We start from the raw sequence: 23,186 nt of genomic DNA on the forward strand, positions 1-23,186 counted from the left end.
AATATATTGGTCAATTCTCAACATCTATGAAGGAAGCAAAGGAAGAACAAAGCTTGAGATGTGGACAAAGGAAGACAAAACTAAACCAACCCAGTGTTCGAACACAGGACATGAGGGTTCCATATCTTAAACGTTCCCGTGAGAGAAGCTAGTGCATCCACTGAACTACTTGCCGTGATTGCTCCAGTAGTGACCTGTCACATTCCTAGATAATTAGCTGGGTCAAGATGGGCAAATATAGTCAGTGACTTTAAAAAAAGCCCATCATTATTGTTTAATTAAGCCCAAGCTGAAGCCCGTCTACTCTCTCAACTTAAAACCCTTCGAAGTTTGTTTATCACTGTTTCGGTTCACTAGTATTCACCGACCACCACCACCACCGTAAATCAGTCCGTACCCACCGCCACCGGAGTGAATCAGCAGCAGAAAAGATGATGAGGGACGTGTCGAGCTGCAACACGTACGATTACGGAGACGCCCAATACTGGGACGCCCGCTACGTCCAGGAAGGTGACTCCTTATTCGACTGGTACCAGCGCTACTCTGCTCTCCGCCCTTTCATCCGCAACTTCATTCCCCTCACCTCCTCTCCTGTTCTCGTCGTCGGCTCCGGCAATGCCGGTAACTTGCCTCTTCCTCTTTTTCTCCTTATTTTCTTCACTATTGGGTAGTTCAAATCCTAGGACTTTTGTCAATGCTAGGAATCGAATCGAATATGATGGATTGAATTCTTCATGTTTTTAGTTATGTCGGAGGACATGGCGAAAGATGGATATGAAGACATAATGAACATTGACATCTCATCAGTGGCTATCAACCTCATGAAAACCAGAAACAGGCAGATCCCTCAGTTGAAATGTAACCAAACTCCTCGTTAGAATCTCTACCCACTACACTTCTATGTTGTATTGTCTATAGTAACTTGGCATTTTTTTTTTTTTTTTTATTCCTTAATAGACAAGCAAATGGATGTGAGGGATATGAGCTTCTTCCCAGATGAATCCTTTGACGGTATTATTGATAAAGGTACAGAGTCTGTTTATTTGTTTTGGTTGATTTTTAAAATAAACGGTATCGTATACTAATGTTGTCTTCTATGCCTTGATAATATATTGCTGCTGTCACCACTTATTGCACCTGCGATCTGTCAAAACCTTGATATAGGAACTCTTGATTCATTGATGGTATGATGCATGTTTACATGTTTCTTACGATTCCTCCTGGCCATTGCTGAGCACGCTCTAATTATATCATTTCTCCTTATGTTTCTAGTGTGGCAGTGATGCTCCGATTAGTGCTGCCCGAATGCTAGGGGAAGTGAGTAGGTTGTAGACTCTTAAGACTGAAACATCTAGTTGCAGTTGTTTATACTAGGGCTTCATTTCCTACTTCTCTTTTTCTAAATGATTTACTTGTTCTTTAGTTATAGTCCTTGACTAATCGTGGTTGTATGTGCTTGCAGGCTTCTTAAACCTGGAGGGGTCTATATTTTGGTAAATAAACTTCCAAGATTTATATTTTGCATTTTTCTTTCTTATATTGGAAATTGAAAGTACATAATCTGTTCTTAAAAATTTCCTATAACAGATAACTTATGGTGATCCTAAAGTTAGAATGCCTCATTTGAGCCGGCCAGTGTATGACTGGAATACTGTTCTGTATATCCAACGTAAGTGGAATTGTATGTCCTGTCATTTCAATTCCTCTTTTTCTAGCTGCTCAAATATGTTTAGTTGTATTTGTTCAAATTTCTATAAGTGGTATTGTTTCCATATTGTGATTCAATTATATTTACTAATTTATGGTGAATTCAGTTATTGCATCTCACATTGTTTTCTTCTTTTGGTAGCAACTGTTTATATTTTGTTTGTTTCTATTTGTAAGAAGTAAAGATTGTTGAAGTTTAGTCAAGTCACTATTAAATGTATAGTGCATTAGGAGGTATTCTTTGACTTTTCAAATATTTAAAGAACCAACCATGCAACACGTCAACTTTCTTTCTGATTCCATTCCTACTTTAAGGTGATATTCAATTTACTCTTGTGCTGGGTTGAGGGTTAATACAATCAAACGCATACTGAAGCATAAAACAATCACATCCCTGCCAGAAGTATGTTGTAGGTAGCACTGTGACTGATAACATTTTGAAACTTGGTCATATTGTCTACAAAGATCTATATCTCTGCTTATTGTAATTTTTATATCTCTTGATAGTATCATCCCCGTGGTTGATTTTTGGTTTTCTCAGTAATGAGGGAAAATGTTGCTAGTATATGGTTTCTGCTATTGTATATGGTTTCTGCTATTTTTGTATTTTAGATATGAAAAACCCTTAAATCGTGATGTAATCTATTGTTCACTACACTTCATCTGTTAAAGTGGGAAAGCTGGCATTATGAGTCCCCAACATTGGTATATGTGTAATTTGGAAAGCACAGGAATTTGGCTTTTATTAAGTCTCACTAACTCTTAGGGATTGATAAAATCTAGCTCCTGACTACCTTATTCGCTTAGTATCAAAAACAGAATTCAAGTGGTGTTAAAGACTTCTGCATAGCATGTGATAGTCAACTGAAAGTAAAGGTAAATTAGTACTCTTTGTTTCTATTATGTCTGACTGTAGATGTAGTACTTTTGAGTGAACCTTTCCTGGGCAATTGAGTAGGTTAATATCATCAAGTGTGTGAAAGGGAGATCCAGCTTTGGTCAAGGATGAGGGTCAATAATCACCTAAGACAAAGAACCTGCTATTCGAGCAGGGTAGGGTTGGGGGTGAGAGATGGAGGATGGGGGGTGTGTCACTGGATACGCCTGTGGTAGCCACCATCGAAATACCTAACAATGGATGATGCATCATGTCTTACTCATCGATCACTGCCACTGCATCCCCATAATCCTTTCTATGCCCCATAAGTCTTTCAAGTCAGCAGCTATATAAATTCAAAATCCAAAGGGAACTGCAAGAAAAGGAAGCAAAGATAATCTATATAAAAAGTAAAAAACATATAATATTTCAATTACTAAACACAAAGTGAACATCTGTCAAAGTATAACGCCATAAGAGTGGAGTGAGAGCCTAGGTAAAACCTATAAAATTATTGTTTTGAAATCTTAAGGTTTTCATTCTGTCATGCATGGTCAACTTATATTATGTGGGTTCAGTTCCTGTTTTCTAGACATTTTGATTTTAATTAATTCATTGTGGTTATAGATTTAAGATTGAACATGGAACTTATACTTTTGACCATGTTTTAACAGCCAGACCAGGATTCCAGAGGCCTGAAGGCTGCAGTTCCTCAAGGAAGTCATATTTGGAACCTGTTCCTATCACCGAGAACGGTTCCCTTCCAGCTGAGTTTGTTATGGAAGATCCAGATTCACACTTCATTTATGTGTGTAAAAAGAAGGATGCCAAGGAATTACTTTCACTATATAGATTGAGAATTGATGATTTGTAGTAATCACTTCTAGTGAACTGATGATGAAGGTAGCTCGTGCTCGGGATACTAGCTTCAACAGGCATCATTGCCATTTATGTGCTTACTTCCAGGGCTAAATCATTACCATCCTTGCGTGTCTGTAACATATAATTGATTCTAAATGAGTCTGCTAGGTTTTAAGCATGAAATTCTAAAACAAATAAAAGGAAGAAAGTCTTTAGAGACCCTATACGAACATTATCTTATTGTATCAATTCAGGGTGCATTGGCCCTCAACTATGTGTACAAGTAGTTCGCTGAATAAGCTCTTATTGAGTACGTTACTTGAATCACTGTCTTGTTTGTTAAAGTGCAATTCATGTACTGCAGGTCAATTTTCTCCGGTAAAAATCTGTAGCTCGATAAACCCAGAGCATACAGCTTTCGGGAAATTTCCAAGCCTTCCTGGGTTTAAGGTGGGGGGAATCGCATTGCTGAGCCGCAAGTGCCATCGAAACTTTTGCGGGGACGTTTAAATATATCATTTTCTTTATGTTTCAAAAAAAATATATATCATTTTCTTTTTGGATTATATATTATCATAATATTAATTGAGAAGACGAAGAGCATTTCTTCTTGGGTAAAATGCATGTAAAGAAATATCATCCAAAAAATGCATGTAAAGAAATCTGTCCAATACGTTTACGAATGTCAGATAGGATAACCACCGACCACGCACACTAAAAATAATCAAGAATCCCAATTCTTTTTGGAAACCTAATTGAGATAGGATAAGAATCCTGTACTCACTCGGATTTACAAATTATAAGAAAGAAACTTAAAAGAAAGTAAAAAAAAGGAACAAACAGCACACAAATGTTTCCATTTTCTAGTTTGATTTTGTTTCCTAGTCCAACCTGGGTTTTGTTTCCAGCATACACAAATGTTAACCAGACATTATAAATAAGGTGGCAACTCAATTGGATCTTTCATTTCCAAACACAGCGAGCAATTCTATCACACCTTAAACCTTTCAGCCACAACGATGAAATCAGCTCTTGTTATTCTCTTCTTCTTCTGTTTGTCTGTTCACCAATCCCAAGGAGCATCTTTTTCACTCCCAAACCTAAACCACCATGAAATACCCATCCATGTACCACAGCCCGAAAGCATTACTTTCGACTGCAATGGCGCACCCTACGTGGGTGTGGCTGATGGCAGGATATTCAAGTGGCTAGGGTACCCTTTTGGGTGGAGAGAATTCGCAGTCACCGCTCCCAATAGGCCGAGAGCAGTATGTGATTTAACTACCAACAAAGACAATGAACCGATATGCGGGAGGCCACTTGGTTTAAAATTTGACCTCACAACATGTGAACTGTATATCGCAGATGCCTATTTTGGACTTCTAAAGACAGGACCAAATGGTGGAGTAGCTCAAATACTTGCGACATCTGCTGAAGGAGTTCCTTTCCGTTTCTTAAACGGTGTCGACATTGATCGACAAAGTGGAATGGTGTACTTCACAGACACCAGTGCTATTTACTAGAGAAGAAATTGGGAATTGTCAGTGAGTAAAGGTGATAAAACCGGAAGGTTAATGCGATATGATCCATGGACAAAGAATGTGACTGTGTTGCGTGATGACTTGTCTTTTGCAAATGGGGTGGCACTAAGCAAAGACGGTGATTTTGTGCTAGTAACCCAAACCACCGCAAAGAACATTTTGAGGTACTGGCTTCGAGGGCCTAGAGCCAACACTGTTGATATTTTTTTCCAACTGCGAGGAGCCCCAGACAATATCATCCGAAACATAAATGGAGAATAGTGTAACGCAATGATGATGATTTCAAGATGCTGTTTAGTGGTGCCAAGATTTACAAGTTGGATTGTGTTGATATTATGGTGTTGAAGAATAGTGTAATTTGCAGCAAAAAAGCTTCTGTTTCATTTGAAGATAGCTGCTCTGGTATTGTGGATGAAGATGATTACCTCACTGAGGCATTTAGGACTGAAGTTCAAAAGTCTTACTTGTCAAATGAGTGGGCTAGTTACATTCAATGTGTAGGGCAGAAATTTCGTGGCGGTTCCCCCGAGTTTCGAGACAAGCTCAGAAAGTATGCTATTGAAGTTGGGTTCAGCTTTGTATTTATTAGAAATGATTGGGACAGAATTCATGCAGTTTGTTCGAATTGGGGAACCGAAGGATGTGAGTGGAATGTCCATGGTTATGTTTTGCCTGCAAATGGTTGCTTTATTATTGGTGAGTTGGACAATGTCCACTCTTGCAAAGGTGTTCTTCGAAAACAAAAACATGAGCTTTTGGGATCGAAAATTTTCAAGTCATGTATTGAAGAGGACATTAGCTATAACTTGTCATTGAAGCCAAGGGAAATTATCAGCAAGTTCAAGTCAGCTTATGGGTTTGATATATCATACAAGGTTGCTTGGAAAGCAAAGCAGAAGGCTAGGGAAATGATTTATGGTTCTAAGGCTGATTCGTTTAACATGTTAACATGGTATAGGGAAGCTGTATTTGAGACGAACCCGGGATCTTCTTTTGTTTTGGAAGTTGATTCATCGAGTAATCGGTTCCAGAGGCTTTTCCTAGCTTATGCGGGCTGTGTTCGTGGCTTTGCATTCTGTCTTCCCATCTTGTATGTCGATGGGACTTTTGGGAAGAGTGTCTACAAGGGGCAGATACTTTGTGCAACCGGAAAGAATGGAAATCATGGTATTTTTCTCATGTCTATGATTTTTTATTGGTATTTTTGTTGAAAATGTGTTGCGGCACGCTCCCTCTGGCGTTGCAGCGGCACGCTGCAATCATGTTTGGACCCCCAATAGACATATATTGCCCCCCAATACACGTTCATTTTCTTCTGATTTCTCTCCCCTTTTTGTTTCTATTATGTTTATTGTTGTTTTTTTAATTCTTTTTTGTTGAAAATGTGTTGCGGCACGCTCCCTCTGGCGGTGCAGCGGCACGCTGCAATCGTGTATTGTCCCCCAATAGACGTCTATTGACCCCCAATATAATCATTTTTTTTTCCTGTTTTCTGTAGGTTTCTTTCCTCTTGCAATGTGTGTATGTGATTCTGAGACTGATGCTAATTGGTCCTTTTTCTTCCAACACTTGAAGAACTTGCTGGAACCTCAAGGTAGAAAGATCACTTTTATTAGTGATCGCGGTGTTGGATTGTTGAGTGCTTTCGACAAGATATTTCCTGGTAATCCTCATCTTTTCTGTTACAAGCACTTGGTGCATAACCTTATGACTAAATACAACGATAAAGGCTCTTCTGTTTTGAAAGATGATGTTAAAAAGAAGTTTTTTGAGTTGGCATATTCATGCACTGAAAAGGAATATCGTTTTCATTTGAGAGAGTTGAGAGAAGCTGGTGGTGCTGATATCATAGATCCGTTTCTTGCTGATCTGCCTGTTCAAAATTGGTGCCGTGCATTTTTCCCTGGATGCCGTTATGGAATTATGGTTAATAGTATAGCTGAATCTTTTAATGCTTGGTTTGCTGTTGAACGGGAGATGCCAGTGTACACTATGCTTGATCAGACTCGGATTAGGGTGATGCAGATGATGGGTGAGAGGAGAGACGAGGCACAGCTTTGGACCTCGCAACTTACTCCTGTTATGGAGGGTCGTTTGAAAGAAGGTATGGAGAAAGCTTTCCGTTTCAATGTGCATTACTCCCATACAAATGTTTATGAGGTTAGATCAAAGTATTCTTATGTTGTGGACCTTGGAACTCCTTCGTGCTCATGTAAAAAATGGGAGATTAACTGCTTCCCTTGCTGCCACGGTCTTGCTGCAATTCAAGCTGCCTCATTGGATGTTTATGCTTTTATGGATAAGTATTTTTATGTTGATTATTACAAGAAGTGTTATGATTTTCCAATTTATCCAATATCTAATGTTGATATGGCTTCTTCAGAATCTGCAAGTAATGACTACATACTTCCTCCAAATGCAAAAAGACCTCCTGGGAGGCCTAGGCTCAAGAGGTTCAAGTCTAGAGGAGAGTGTGAAAAGAAGCTCATTCGTTGCGGCCGATGTGGCAAAATGGGACAGCATAACAAGAAGACCTGCACTGAACCTATTTGAATTTGAATGTAAAGCTGTCAATTGTTTTAGCATTCTGACTGGCTGTATTGGGGGCAGTAATAGGCTATTGGGGGCAATAGATGATTTTATCCAGGGTCAGTTTAACATTTTTTGGTGTCAAAGATTATTGACATTGATTGGTACTTCAGTTTTGTTGCTGACTGATAAATTGATTCATTTTTTCCACTGTGATGTGACCCTACATTAAATGTCTATTTGGGTGCAATATAGCTTTTCGGCACACAATAGAACCTGAATGTTTGAGGGTTGTTGTTTCACAGTTGTGAAATTTTTAACACTTGCACATTCAAATGTAGTTTGATATTCTATTTGTGTTACTTCTGACCCTCTAACCAAGCTCTATTGGGGGCCAATAGACCTCTATTGACCCCCAATACAACTTGGTTTCTAAGGAGTCAAGGCATCAGGTTTGTAATAGGGGCCTGTAATTTGAATATCAACCTGTGTCCTATGCGCAACCATAGTAAATGAAGATAAATTCTTTCAAGTTGACAGAAATTAAATTGAAAAGATGTCAAATCATTCGAAATTATTCCAAATCAAAGTAAGTTCAACAGAAAGTAACTACTTAAAATATTCATTTTCTATTTTTTTGGCTCTCCTACAGCATCTGCAGTTTCAGCAAGGTATTTTTCGACGCTCCAAGCACTTTCCTCCTTTGCAAACCTCTCAAGAATTGTTTTCCTCATGTCATTGCCTTTCTTCTTGCTGGGTTGCACTCCGTGAACTATGCTTTCCATGAAATGGATCATAAACGGCCCACAGTCATCCCTGTAAAGCAAGAATTTCAGGGACAGATCTATAAAGAGAGTTCCTATTGCCTTTTATATCAAAAATAAAGAGTAAAGGATTTTGAGGCACTTACGAACAGGATTTCTGCTGAGGGCAGTTCAAGTCTTCTACAAGCTCATAGTCATTTTCCCCGATTTGATTATCCAAGATCCACCTTCTGACCTCTTTCTCTCTTGGTGTCATTTCTTCAACCTCAGTGACAAGTTCTCCTTTACTGTCCTCACCTTTGCACTTCTCTCTTGTGTTCTCTTGATCCTGGCTGTCATCTGGAAATATTGTCCCTGTCACCTTCACGTCGTGTATGAACCTCCTTATGTGCTTAACCTGTTTAAATGCAGATATATAAAGCATCAACAAACTTTCCAAATTCCACCATTTGAAAAATAAACATTTTTTTTTGATATGGTTACTTACCACCCAGTTTGCGTTGTTGTAATATTGGTTATCTTTTGTCCATTCCTTCTTTGGTGGCAGCATAGAGTTCATGTGAACAAACTGCTTTTTCTCATTGTCGATGACAAGCAGTGTGTAGTGCTGGCTGTAGTAATGGTGTATTGGGATAATCACCTTGGGGTAGCTGAACTTACTCCACAGTTCTTCGATCAGGAATAACTCTATTTCAATATCATGGCCTTTGAAGTCGTCTTTGAGAATGTTCTTGCCTTCTTTTTTGAAATCCGCTAGTTTCTTTTCGTGTTGAACTGCGTAAAACTGCACAAAGAGTAAACACATATGAAAGCATTGAATTGTTTATTTAAATATGTTTTTCGGATGTGGTGCAGCGCGAGCTACTAGTTTTGTTTCGTTGCTTACCGCTGCTTCGATGTTTAGTAATCCAATCTGAGTGTTCGTTTCTTTCATTTCCTTCTGCAACATTTCAGTGTAAGCCTTGACCACCTGCAATTGTTCAATTTGATTTTCAGTTAGTATTATATATGTGAAGAACATTACCTATTGCCCCCGAAAATAGCCATATTGGGGGCCAATAGACGTCTATTGGGGGGCAATATACGTCTATTTGGGTCACATAAAAACAAACAGGTTAAGCTTCTTACATTAACATCCAGATCTTTCTCTTCTACGATAATCTTCATGTCTCTCCTGGTTACCCCTAGTATTCCATTTTCACTGCTCCAGTAGACATATCTGCGTAAACAGAAAAATATGTAGTTAATATGGGTTTGTGAAGTATTCATGGTTTGAAAGTTATGCTATGCACTCACGTATTGTCATCCACCATCTCAAAGAATTGCTGGTAGTGTCTTGCTAGTTCAGGCTTTAATGTTTTCCATGTGTACTTCTCACAATTCACCTCTTTTATTTGTATTTGGTGCTGCACTTCTTTTCCTTTCTGAATTTTTGTTGGCGGCTTCGGTTGTGCTTTCTTTTTCTGCTTTGGCTGTTCCTGTGCAGCAGTCTTTCTTTTCTTTTCATAAGTCTTCAGGATCTCCCGTGTGTCATACTCAAAGTCATCGTCCTTGTCCTTCACAGCTGCCTTTCTCTTTTTTACTTTCACATTCCTCTAGATTGAATGCATGTCAACCGTTTTCTTCTCCCTGGGGACCGATGGTACTGCCATTTCTGTTCCTGCCTCAGGCATTTCAACCGTCTCAGCTGCTTCCAGTATTTTCGACACAAGTTGATCTATTTTTTCTGATTTCATCTCATTTAGTGTGACCAAATGTGTATCCTCAAACACTTCCCGTTCTGGACTCTTGTAAGATATTGGAGATGCATTAATTGGATCTGCTGCCCTTGGTTCTTCGTTGACTGGTGTTTGAGTGTCATATTCTGCAAAGTTCCCCGTAGATTCCCTCCTGTGATCTTTCTCGGTCGACACCTGCATCATCTGTTGTTGATTATTTTGTTGCTCACTGCTTTTCAGGTCAGGGTTCCTGCTGGTTCCTTTCGCCAAACATTTCTTCAGAGCTTTTATGTGGTTCTGGTGCGATCTGTTTTCCTGCATCACCTCAGTCATTTTTTTTCTCCATACTCTCAATTTTCTCATCAGCAACAGTAACCTTTTTCCAAAGCTCCCTAATATGGTTTGCAAGCCCCTCATTTGCTTCCAATAGTTTCTTCATTTGCTTCTCCATTTCCTGTTTTTCACCATTGTCTTCAATCACTCTATCCATTTCTTTTAGCAGAACTTTCATGTTACCAGTAAGCCTTATGGTCTCCTCTTCCTCGTCTTGGCTCGCTTGGGGAACCTGTAACCAATAAAACAACACTTGAATCAAAAAAATAAGAAAAAACCACTAATGTCTATTGGGGGGCAATAGATGTATATTGGCCCGCAATAGACACCTTATGAACCCAGTAATGGGGGCCAATAGATGTCTATTGCCCCGCAATAGACACCTTCTGAACCCAGTATTAGGGGCCAATAGATGTCTATTGCCCCCCAATAGACCATTTGTTCAATTCCACTATAATTGCTAACTTACCCAGTTGTTGAAACTTGGTGTTTCTTGCTCCTCCTCCGTATCCGACAAGTTGATGTAGCAATGTTCTAACCAAGGCCCATCTTTTATCAACTCCTCTGGCCAGTCTGGATTCTGATGGAGCTTCTGCAGGTTGAACAGCTCCTTTATCGACCACCTCACAAATCTCGGTTTCTCATCCTCCATTCCTGGAATCCAGTTTCTGATCTTGGTCTTCTCCAAGAACCAGTACTGTTACCAAAATTATATTTGTCAGTAAATGAATAACAGACAACCAATACGTGTCGATTGCCCCCCAATAGACACGTATTAACCCCTGTATTGGGGGGCAGTAGACATGTATTGGGGGGCAATAGACCAGAAAATTAGTATTGTACTTACATATATGAGAATGATGCAGCCAGAAAGAGTCGTTGGATGATCTGTTCGGTACCTCTGAAGGCCATCCAGCAGAAAATCTAGTACCATCTTGGCCCAATTGAAACTGTTTATGTTATCTATGTCTTCACAAGCGTTGATGAGGTCCCATGTCAAGGTTGTTGATGTCCTGCTGAAGAAGAATGCATTGAAGAGGTACATGATAAGCAGTGCCGCAATTATCTTAGGATCAGCGTTCTTCTTCTTGCCGAGCTCCTTGCTGAGTTTGTTTTCCAGATCAGGTTTTATTACTGTTTCTTTCCTCATGTTGACGTCAAATATCGAAGATGCCTTCCGTTCCTCCTTGAGCACCTTCTTGCTCAGGTCCCATTCAATACCAGTTGTTGGCAGGTCAAACAATTCATTTATGTCCTGCAATGTTATTTCCATTTCTGTCTCCCCAAACACAAACTTGGCTTTTTTAACATCAAAGTACTTCAGTATAATCTCCAAGTCGGCCTCATGTTTGTGGAGCTGAGTTTCTGTAAGCTTCTTCTCATAGAATGGTCTGATCATCCCCCAAAATACAGTAGTACTCAAAATATCCCAAGCCCCTTTAGGTATTTTCTCTCTATATGTGTCAATCAATCTCCAGAAAGCACTTAGAGTGCATTTCTGTTGCTTCCACTGGATCTTTGCCTTTTCTGTTGTCTTTGTGTTCCTCCTTTCCCCTTTCTTTGTCTTTTCCTCTTTCGTGTTTGACTTTTCCCTTTTGATCTTCTTTTTCGTTGGCTGTTCGGCCTCGTCTTCATCATACTCTTGTTTCTTTTTGCTCCTTAGACTCCTTGTCTGCACATAAAACCTTTGTGTTGTTTCTCGGTCATCATCCTCCTCCTCCTCTTCCTCCTTCTTTTCTTCTTCTTCTCCTTCTTCTTCCTCCTCTGTTTCTTCTCCTTCTTCTTCTACTTCTTCGTCATTACTAGAAGTTTCTTCTTTTCTTCGTGATGACTTCCTAGACTTTATCACTTCCATCCTTTGCCGAAGTGTTTGTTCTTCTGATCTTTGTGTTTCGTCCATATTTTCTTCAAAGATGCAGCTGAATTGTGGTCGTTTGGTTCTTGGCATTCTGCTAATAAAGGAAAGAAGAACAATTCATTATTGCACATCCACATTCAATTACTGAACCCCATTAAACATTTATTATCCCAAAACAATAGCCTCTATTGGGGACCAATAGACATGTATTGGTCCCCAATAGAGATATATAATCTCCAACAGAAGCTTCTATTGGGGCCAATAGATGTCTATTGGCCCCCAATAGCAGCATCTGTTTTGGCATAATAGACGTCTATAGCCCTAGTAGACATCTATTGTCCCGAAACAGAAGGTTCTTTCGGGGCAATATACATCTATTGGCCAACAACAGAAGCCTGTATTGGGGACCAATAGACGTCTATTGCCCCAATAGACATCTATTATCCAAAAACAGAAGGTTCTTTCGGGGCAATATACATCTATTGGCCAACAAATAAAGCCTATATTGCAGGGAAATAGACGTCTATTGCCCAATAGATGTCTATTGGCCCCCAATAGAGGCATCTGTTTTGGCATAATAGACGTCTATTGGTCCCCAATAGAAGCTTCTGTTTTGGGGCAATAGACATCTATTGCCCTGAAATAAGCTCACAATACATGTTCATTTTCATATTTTTCAATTTTTGTGTCCCCGGTTAACATAAAACATGAATTTGTAATAGATTTGAAACCGAAATCCTAGATTTTTCTAATTTTGAAACAGGAAAATACTATTTTTCTCATTTGCCCACTCGATTAACCAAACCTAGGCTATGAACAAGTTCAATCTCACAGAAAGGTAAAGAATCTGAAACGGAACAGAGATTTCCACTCACTTTCTATAATACCGAAGCCGGAGAACGTTGAATCGCCGCCGGAGTTGGTCTAGATAGCAGAGTTGGTGGAGAAACTGCGAATCGAGAGTGAGAGAGAGATCGAGAGATCGAGAGAGAGCGCGTTATTATTTTTTTTTTTTGAAACTGAAAAATGGTGGAAAACGAACCGCCATAAAGGAGTTGAAGGTAGGTAAAATTGTCTTTTTCACTCACGTTTGGGTTAGTGGGAATAGTTTTTTCTTTCTGGGGCAACTGGGCCAAAATTTCCCAATTTTGGGGCTGATGGTCATGGACCCTATTTAAAATATGGACCGTTGGATTATAAATTTATTAAGTAAAAGTATGTTAATCGACAATAGGGGTGAATATGCTCGTTCACCCTAAGAGTGAACCTAAGAATTGTTCTAATTTTAAAGGGTTTTTGTCCATCTTTGCTTTATTTTCATGCTTATATATATGTCATAATTCTGTTATTTTATTTTGGGTTAAATACTGTTTACTCCCTGAATTTTTACCAAAAAAACACTTCAGTCCCTATCTTTCTAATTTCACAGTTTACTCCCTGTACTCTTAATTTTGGACCAATAGGTCTATTCCGCTACTCTCCGTCCAAAAATTCCGTTAAATTGCTGACGTGGCAGTCTTTTGGATGTAAAATGTCTATTCTACCCTCACTTACTGTTTTTTGTTTTTTAATTTAGTTTTTTCTCCTTTTTTTTTCTCTCTTTTTTCTCTTCTTCTTCCAACTCTTCTCCTTCTTCACCTCCTCACTTCCTCTTCCAACAAACCCTCTCCGCGACCCTCAGATCCAATTCCCTCAAATCCCCCTCTCTGGATTCCTCACTTCCCTCCAAGCCCACTTCCCAATTAATTTCACAGTAAACATACTTAGACCAAGATAACAATATCACCTCAGTTACTACAACAATTCTAGCACAACAAGTTCTACCTTTAATCAATTTGTTCTAACCTCTTTGCTATACAGAGTTCAAAGTCCAATTAACAAACTTGACTCGAACTCAAAGTCCAAATGTAAATCACCCACTTCATTAGCAAAATTCAAGATTTCACTGCCAAGAACAATCGTAACATATTTCGAATTCCAAAGCCAATTCAATATAATTACATATAAGTCCGTACTCAATTTTCCAATCAGTTTCCATCCAATCAAACTTTCGACAAGAAATCTGTAACGTCCCGTATCTTAAATTACCAGTTTACTAGTTATTTGGACGGTAAATGACCGTTATTTTCACTTTTACTGTCATTTAAGTACTTTTAGTGGCCCTAAAAGTTGACTTTTTGTTCGGGTCAAAATTTGAGAAGATGTTCTTCATGGAAGTTGTAGAGGACGTTAAACCGAGTGCGTGGATATGTGGTACGTAAAAATCGGAGTCCGTATGCGAAAGTTATAAGCGAAATACTAAAATTACTGTTTATGTGGTAAGTTTCTGTAAATAGCCAAGTTACTGTGGTAAGTTTCCATTTTTGGAAACCTACCGGGCTTTTCTCTCTCCTCTCCCCCGATCCTTTCCCCTCTTCGACCTGATTGCTTCTTCCTCCGATTTCTTCCTCCTCCGGCCAACCCACGATGGAATCCGGGCACCGGCAAGCTCGCCTCCTCATCCTTGTCACGCCTGTGGTGGTGTTTTGCGGTGGCTCGGCCGGTAGAGCTCGGAATTGAGCCGTGAAGTTCACTGTAGCAGTTTGGAAGTTTTGTCGATTTCCGGCGATTTCGGCCGTCCCGGCCACCAAACCGGCGTCGAAGGTGCCGTTTTTGCCAAAGATCATTTCCCCTCTAGCCTTGAGCCACGATTTGCAGTGTAGAGGGAGAATTGATCATAACCCGATCCTAGGGTTCTTGAGTTTTCTGGGTTTTTCTTCACCGGCCGGATTCGACTATTTAAAGGTAAAATTGGGATGTGTTGTAGTTGAGAAAAATGATCAGTGTGTTGAGTAGGTGCTATTGTCAAAATTTGGTGACCATTGGAGGTGGTGGCCACCGGCGCGTGAGCCCCACGCGCCGCCACTGTGGGTGGCGCGTGGAGGCGTGTAGGGCAGTGCTTTGATTCCGGTTTTTAGCCCATTAAATCCTATAAATTGTGTAGAGCTTGTATGTGAAGTTTGGTAATTTTTGGAGAAACTTGGAATTAATTATGAATTTTTGAAGTTTAGGGTTTCGGTTATCGAATTACGAGAATCCGACCGTCGGATATCTCCCGGTTCTGCCTTGGAACCTTTAAATTAACGAATTAGTATTAGTGGTATAATTTGGGCTAAATCCGAGGAGAATGGGAGATGTAATTTATGAGGAATTGAGTTTAGGAATCATATTAAATTGTTGAAGAATTATTCACGGAATATAATTGTGTACAGGACAACGTATCGAGCTATTGCTCGATGACGGAACTCGAATGCGTGACCGTCGGAATAGTACTGTGAGTGGACTTTTGTTTTTAAGTAAATGATGCATGCATTTATTTCTTGATTATGCTCTATTTATTTATCAATTTACTTTTGCGAGCATATGGTTATTTTCGAAAATGGGTTTGGATTTATGATTATATGAAGATTTTATGGCGTGCGGGGTCACGTCATTGGAATGCTTATTTCCCTCCTATTTATTTTATTAATGAGATTTTTAGAAAGATTTTCGAAATGGGATTTCGATGAAGTTAATGCTTATTTATTTATCGACTTCGGTTTTGGCATTGGGAATGCCTTGTTGATGATTTTGGAAATTGATTTTGTTCCGGTTTACGAGTAATATTATTTCTTCCTATTTACCTTGAATTTGAGATGATCTTGGCGTGTGGGACACGTCATGGGAAATTCTTTTACGAGATATGGGGAAGCCTTATGTATTTGTGGGTTTACTTGGTTTTCGGGTTTCTTTTGCCATACTTTGGGTGACTTATCATTGCTAGCATTGATTTTCCACCTTTGTGGCGCGGTGATGGGATCACCGTAGCCCTCCGCCTCTGTGGCGCAGGTTACTGTCTCTGTGATAGTAATTCTATAGCCCGGTATCCTATCGCTACACTTAGTGGCGTAAGGGTATATTACGGGAGTAATGGGAGTATTTTAGCCTGGGAGGCTATCACCCGAGCCTGGGAGGCTCACTGGTATGGCTATCGTCTTCCCCTACTCACTTTACTACTTTTGACTAGCGGGGCTAGTTCGATTTCCGTTTTACCAGCGGGGCTGGTCTTATTTTCTTGAATACCAGAGTTTCAATCTCTTCATTTAGTTTGTGACTAGCGGGGCTAGTCGGTTTTTCTTGTATAGAACTTCTCTGGTTTTGCTTGCCTTAAACATTGCATGCATCGGAAGTTTTCAGAGAAATAAATGTGGGAAAGTATAAAATCCATTTGGTTTAAAATTGTTTATTTTTGTCCACTCACATTAACGTGTTTTTTTTATGTACTTTCCCCTGGGCCCTTCGGTTTCAAATGCCCAGTGTGCAGGTGAAATTAGTCGAGGTCGGGCGTACATGGAGTTGAGGCATAGTCAACAGTATGGCTTCCGCGTTTGCCTTTGAATTAGATTTTCCTCATTTACCTTTCTATTAGAATTGCTCTGATTACCTGAGGAATTAATGTTGTTAAGTTGAGATTTGTGTGTTGTGATTTTGGTTGATGTTGATTTGGGGAGCAGGGTGGCTCCAGGAGAATAAGGATGGGTGATTTAGAATGTAAATATGCTTTCTACAGGTTTTGGGTTGTCCATTTTAGGGGAAGTTCAGCCAAATTTTTGGCAGAATTTCTTCTAAGGTAGGCCCCGCAAGGCCACCTCAGATTTAGGGGTGAAATCTGGGGCGGGTCCTGTCAAAATCTTGTGAAGAACAGTTTTGTTCCAAGAACTTAGATTTACCTTTGACAATCAATTTGAACAACAATTTCAGTTCTGTGACTAAGCCAGCACCAGAATCGAACCAAATGTCAGGAGATATCGTCGTGTATAGTAACCTCAGAGGAGACCAACAATACCCAACTCCTCATTTTGGCAACTGTTTTCTTCTTCTCCTTCTTCACCTCCTTACTTGCTCTTCCGACAAATCCTCTCTGCCACCCTCAGACCCAATTCCCTCAAATCCCCCTCTCCGGATTCCTCACTTCCCTCCAAGCCCAACTCCTCATTTCAGCAACTCTTCTCCAAACCTCATCACACCCATCATCAGCACTCAATTACAATGAATGCAGAACCTTGTGAATCGGATTCTCCAACTTCGTCCTATCCAACCCCCGGTCCAATAGCTTCAAGGTCAGCTGCTTTCACCACATTGAGTATCGGTGCACCGATGCCACCAACACCATCCTCAACTTCTCGTAGGACCTTAGCATGCTTATGGTTGCCAAGGCCTCATCTTGCAAGAAGCCTAAGCCCAACAACGCCAAACTCGAAACAGAATCGGTGACGGAGTGCTCTAAGGTGGAGCAGCTGTTCGGAGCTCAGATTCGAACTCGAAATTGAGGTCGAGAAAGAAGATGATCCAATCCAGGGAGAAGCTGATCCGATCTTGGGAGAAGACAACGAACGAGCTCCGATGGGCTTGGGGATGTTCTTCGGTGGCGGCTGAGCGAAGACGACATCGGCGGTGATGGTGTTGAGGACGGCGGTGGTGTTGTCAATGACGGATTAGAAAAGGGCGCGGGAGGCTAAGTTGGAGAAATGAGTTTTGGAGAGAGAGGTGGTGGGCTTGTTCTGATTTGGGTGGTTACTAATGAGGTAGAAACTGAAGAAGTGAAGGGTAAGAGAAAGCCAGAGGACCCATTTGCAATATGTAGAAGGAACTTTTTTCTTGAGGCCGGCCATTTTTGCTGTTAGTGCTAGTTCTGGAAGAAGAAGAGATAAAGAGGTTGAAGAAGAAGAAGAAGAAGAAGAAGAGAAAGAAAAAAAGAGGGAAAAAAAAAGGAGAAAAAACTAAATTAAAAAACAAAAAACAGTAAGCGAGGGTAGAATAGACATTTTACAGCCAAAAGACTGCCACATCAGCAATTTAATGAAATTTTTGGACGGAGAGTAATGGAATGGACCTATTGGTCCAAAATTGAGAGTACAAGAAGTAAACGTGTGAAATTATATAATTAGAAAGACAGGGACTAAAGTGTTTTTTGGGTAAAAGTTCAGGGAGTAAACAGTATTTAACCCTTTTATTTTCTATCTTGCCGGGGGTGGAGAAACCTATCTTGTTTAACTCCCTCCTCTAAAGCACTCCACTTGATTACTCATCAAAACTCATATTCATGAATCTAAACTTGTCAAAATTCTCTTATTAGATGATATATTATCTGTCCATCGGTAACCTTGAATGATTGACTGGTATTGTCTTTCAAATTTCTCAATATGTATGGAGCTGCATGACCTTTCAATGCGCTAGAACCAGATTGGATTTAGAAGCTTAATCTTAATTGAGTAATGTCTAATTGTGACCAATTTCACTTGGAACTTGATTTTAAGAGATTCAATTCAGAGTTACCTAGTTGGCTTCTCAATATCAGTGGTCTTGTCACTATCAAAATAAGACATTCTGCCCTATATGCATGGAAGGATCCTACTTGGTTTCAGAAAAATACCAAGTTTGATGTTCTCAGATATTTATATGATGAATGAAATTCTAACAATAAGTTGCTATATATCAGCTTTTCATGGGAAAGGATGGAAAAAGGTAGAAGTTATCTTCTGATAATCTACATGGTAAACTGCTTCCTGCTTCCTTTGGCAACAATCAACATAACAACTCTCACAAAGGTTGATCTTTTTCTCGATGATGTCGATGTTGGAATTCCAAACTCTATTGATAGACCTTGCAACCTGAATAGTAATTATGTATAATATTAATTGAGAAATAGAAAAACATTCAGCCTTGCAACCTGTAGTGAGGGAAGAATAGAGAGGATACGGTTTCTGATAATCTCCGCCTATTGATTTCCTTCAGTCTTTCATTTTACATTTTCGATCGTCACCTGACATCTTCAATTCACTACTACAATTATGGGCTACAAGGACATTAAACAAGGACACATTTTTTATGTGGAGTCCTTGAAGGGTAATAAGGACACTTAACATGTAAATCATACTGTTAGTGGGTGGAGACTATTTGGAGGACACAGCCGACCTCTTTAATTGTGTGTCCTAAATAATATAATTTCACTTTAATGCTCCAAAACAGCTCCAAAATTTGACTTCGCGCCCGAGCTCGCTCCTTCCCCAAACTTCACTTCCCTCCTCCCAAATTTCATTTCCCTCCTCCCCCAAATTTTCGACTTCCCTCTTCAATTGAAACTCACTAGAAGAGGAAAGATGTTACTTCTTTTAATCTATTTCCAGTTTTTAGAACAAAAAAAAGAAACTCAGTCTGAACACAACTTCGATCTGATTCGAGGAGGTGGAGGAGGTGGCGATTACAAGGTGACTCGCAACAAGGTCCAACTCGGAGTAATGGTGTGAAACCTATTATGGGTTGAGAGATTCTAGGAATTTTTCAGTGGTTAGTGAGGTTAGTCGAATTTGGTGGTCACTCGATCCTTCTTTTTTCTAATTTCTTGTTATGCTTGTGTCTTGGGTTGAGAGATTCTGGGAAAAATTTGATAGGAGTAAATGTTCTATTGCAGCATGTGGAGGTTTCAAACCCATTTTGGATAGGATGATGTTTCGCATGTATAGGGATTTGGGGCATGGGGTGGAATTGGAAAAGCAGCGATTAACTGCATATCTCTGTGGGTTCTTATAATTGAACATGATTTGCTAGTTTCTAGTCTTAGTAGTAAACAAGTAGAAATTACTGAATTACATGGTGCCTAAATTGAATACATCTTACACATGTAGCGATACTAATTTGGGCTTAAAGATAGAAAATTTTGATTGAAGTCATTAGTGAGATTGATATGCCATTGTCTATATTTTGCAGTGTTAATGAATTGATGCCTCTTGATACAAGTTTACAACTGGAAGTCTAATAGATTTGTCTTCTGTCTAGACTCTCTTCGTTTTTGCTTCTGGGGGCTTCATATTTGCTGATTTCGGTGAGTAGTTTGTGTTCTTTATATTGGAATTAATGGTATTTTTTTTGTTTGTTTTGATTTCGGTGGATTCAGTTGTAATCGTTTTTTTTTTTACTTTGTTTATGCTTTTGTTGTTCATTATCTTCCCGTTGCTGTTACTGCTCTCCAGTTTTGTTGTTCGCTATGCATGCATCGATTGGCTCTTCTTTGCCTATTTGGGTGAGTTGCTTTTTATTTTTTTTTCTCTTGAATTTGTTTTTAGCTTTTTTAGTTCTTCATATTTTTTTTGTTCAAATAATCCTTTTCAGTTTGGTTATTGCATAAGTTTGAGTTGAGAATAAATTAGACAGCTGATGCATATGGTGCCAAACCACAAATTGCAGAATGGCTATTTGAAAATGCAGAATGGTTGAATCATTTGTTAATTGATGTTTTAGTTCCCATGCTTTTTTAGTTCCATATTCTGGTTGTGGATGCTAGCATCATACATAGGAAGGTTATTGAAAAGCTATATAATATTTATTGCTCTAAAGGTAGCTAGATGTCTGTGAATGAGTCACTGAAAGAAACATTGGATTTTGTTTTGCAGTGACTGCTTTTGACAATGGAACGGGGGCTTTAAGAAAAGTATGGGTGGGTGCTTGTGCTTTTAGTTGTGTTTGTGTTGCACCTATTTTTTATTTGCTGAGGAAATTGCATTGCAGCAGTTGTTTAGTCTCTTTAAATTGAGTTTCTTCTGATTCTTTGTGTGGTTTTAGTCTTTGTTGTTGATTGTTTTCTAAGTTTGGTTGTCTTGAAAACTCTTACTCTATAAGTAACTAAGTCCAACATCCATATTCACAATATATTTACCACCAATATGACTAACCTCATGACTGAAAGGAAGGAAACGTTAGGTTAAGAGCTAGTTATCTTCTTCATGAATCCATTAGCTCATTTTCACATTATTGATTTTTGTCACAACATTGAATCCATTGACTAAACTTTATGACTAAAAAAGTGCAACTGGTCAACAGTTTATTTCTAAAATAAGATATGTCATACAACTCTAGTTGTTTTACCTACTGTGTACATGTTTTGATGTTCAGCAACAACTGAAAGCGTAAACACCACATGGCTCTTTAATTGTTACTAGAAAGAGCACCCGCGCTTTGCTGCGGGAATTACTAATGTACAATCATAGAGATGAATTTGTGGAAGTCCAAGTGAAACAGAATGTATGAGAAAAAGCATTGGCTACATGTTGAAGCATTGTCCTTCTGTTATGCTGGACAGATGTATTTGCAGCTTTATTCTTTTTGTTCCTGTGCATAGAGATGTATGAGAATGCCGATTTTCTGCAGAATGAGTAACAAAAAGTGTTAGCTGATGTTTGTTTGCAATATAACCATTAGAAAAATATATGTCGCGGATACCATACTTACATTGATAGATTTCGCTTTTTTTTTTTCCAAGAAAAAGCTTTTGAGTGTTTCAAATATGTAGCAGAATAGTAGAGATAGTTTTGAACTTGAATTCTTATTGTATAAGAATTTAAAACTAATGGTAATATCAACACATTTACAGTCGAGCTAATTAGCGAATTCAAAGCTAGTTTATATCAGCTATACACACATACAATATACTATATCTAATTCATCAAGAATGTTTACATCTGCTCTTATATCTAAGATACAAAATATGTAATATAGAGAGTAACCAAATTAAAATGAATTTGTCTTAACTATTGACCAAATCACCAGAACACAATTTCAGTACATAGATTGAACAATGATGTGCACTTTTATTTTCTCAGTACATTAACCAAGAAACTTAGTCTTTAGTTATTTTTCCAGAGTTTGCCGTTTTATATTGAGCAAAATGTGAAGCTAAGAATCAAATACAAATGTGGAGAACTGATATGGAGTTTGAGATCAACATATAAGAATAAACTTATATGGATTGGAACATTGTCATCAAAAAGCAAAAACCTGTTCAAAATTCAATGTGTCTATATTTTGCAGAAATCTATAATTCATTCAACTATATCAAACTAAATCATATTGATGATAGTATGAATTGTGAATGCAAGTTATAAATATAAAAAAGAAGTAAAAAACTTGGAATCAACTAAGATCATTTATCTGAAAAGTAGATGATCAAGAACTATAATTTATGTCTTGTATCATGTAAAAAGCTAGGCAATGAATTAAAAGAATAAATACTGCCTAGTCAGAAAAGCCATGCAATATAAATGAAGCAAAAAAAAAATTAAAAAAAAAAGGAATATAGTAAATTACCATATTCAGTGAATATGTGCTGAAACTTGACTGCAATATTACACATATTGGAAAAACAAACAAACAAAACAAAAAAGGTTAGCAATAGTAAAACAGAGAAAGCTTACAACGTCTAATTGATTTATGATAAGGATAGAGATAATAGTTTTCATGTGAAAGTTTGTTTAGCTTTGACATAGAAAATACCAAGTTGCTGGTTGCGTGTCTGTTGTTGCCAAGTGATTTTAATTTTTGAGAGAGAGATCAACCTTCAGCAAGAACTCTGTAGTCAGTGTCAGAAACTCCAGTATTTAGTTACCAATTCTTGCTTTTGAAATTTTTGCATATATTATATTAATTAAAACAAACAGTTGAAGTATCCAGATCTGGAACCAATATTATCAGTTTAGAACTGATGCAGTATTAGTTCATTGAATACTTTTTTATTATTTTTTGCAATCTGGTCTGTCAGTTTAAGTTGGTCACACACACATGCCATTTACTGATGATACATATACACACACACACACACATACATATATATATATATATATATATATACACATACATACATATAATAGCCATGCAATATTTTTTTTTGCAATCTGGTCTGTCAGTTTCAGTTGGTCACACACACATGCCATTTACATATATATATATGTATGTATGTATGTATGTATGTATGTATATATATATATGTATGTATGTATGTATGTATGTATATATATATATATATATATATATATATATATATATATATAGAAGCCAATGTTTGTGAAAGAGGATTTATCTAAGTTACATCCTAGCTCATTGGTCTGATGATCAGTAGCATGGACGTTATGCATGTGTGTCAGTTGGTGA

General features: G+C 38.5%; 4 protein-coding genes, 1 long non-coding RNA gene and 1 pseudogene across 5 annotated transcripts; 3 read left to right on the top strand and 3 right to left on the bottom strand.

The window, feature by feature from the left end:
- The first annotated feature begins 311 nt into the window (after window positions 1-311).
- Window positions 312-3,772, top strand: LOC112175013 (EEF1A lysine methyltransferase 4). Its single transcript, XM_024312731.2, has 8 exons — window positions 312-621; window positions 745-858; window positions 958-1,026; window positions 1,165-1,184; window positions 1,273-1,325; window positions 1,463-1,493; window positions 1,588-1,669; window positions 3,259-3,772. Exons 1-8 carry the CDS (start codon window positions 432-434, stop codon window positions 3,456-3,458), a joined length of 759 nt encoding a protein of 252 aa, XP_024168499.1. The 5' UTR covers window positions 312-431; the 3' UTR covers window positions 3,459-3,772.
- A 665-nt stretch (window positions 3,773-4,437) lies between these two features.
- LOC112198987 lies at window positions 4,438-5,247 on the top strand (annotated as a pseudogene).
- Window positions 5,248-5,273: 26 nt separating this feature from the next.
- LOC112198996 lies at window positions 5,274-7,539 on the top strand. The gene is made up of 2 exons (XM_024340071.1): window positions 5,274-6,153; window positions 6,485-7,539. Exons 1-2 carry the CDS (start codon window positions 5,274-5,276, stop codon window positions 7,537-7,539), a joined length of 1,935 nt encoding a protein of 644 aa, XP_024195839.1.
- A 551-nt stretch (window positions 7,540-8,090) lies between these two features.
- LOC112199004 lies at window positions 8,091-10,318 on the bottom strand. The gene is made up of 7 exons (XM_024340077.2): window positions 9,917-10,318; window positions 9,576-9,874; window positions 9,408-9,498; window positions 9,166-9,249; window positions 8,767-9,063; window positions 8,426-8,676; window positions 8,091-8,331 (listed from the first exon to the last, which is right to left on the bottom strand). The coding sequence occupies exons 1-7, from the start codon at window positions 10,316-10,318 to the stop codon at window positions 8,145-8,147; spliced, it is 1,611 nt and encodes a 536-aa protein (XP_024195845.2). The 3' UTR covers window positions 8,091-8,144.
- On the bottom strand, window positions 10,020-12,326 carry LOC121051051. The gene is made up of 3 exons (XM_040512913.1): window positions 11,178-12,326; window positions 10,800-11,027; window positions 10,020-10,562 (listed from the first exon to the last, which is right to left on the bottom strand). Exons 1-3 carry the CDS (start codon window positions 12,276-12,278, stop codon window positions 10,323-10,325), a joined length of 1,569 nt encoding a protein of 522 aa, XP_040368847.1. The 5' UTR covers window positions 12,279-12,326; the 3' UTR covers window positions 10,020-10,322.
- An 8,908-nt stretch (window positions 12,327-21,234) lies between these two features.
- On the bottom strand, window positions 21,235-22,748 carry LOC112182108. Its single transcript, XR_002929282.2, has 3 exons — window positions 22,533-22,748; window positions 22,347-22,376; window positions 21,235-21,404 (listed from the first exon to the last, which is right to left on the bottom strand). It is a non-coding gene; the product is annotated as an uncharacterized LOC112182108 (long non-coding RNA).
- Between the last annotated feature and the right edge of the window lie 438 nt (window positions 22,749-23,186).

The sequence above is a fragment of the Rosa chinensis genome, chromosome 1 (assembly GCF_002994745.2).
Source record: "Rosa chinensis cultivar Old Blush chromosome 1, RchiOBHm-V2, whole genome shotgun sequence".
NCBI classification, from domain to species: Eukaryota; Viridiplantae; Streptophyta; class Magnoliopsida; order Rosales; family Rosaceae; genus Rosa; species Rosa chinensis.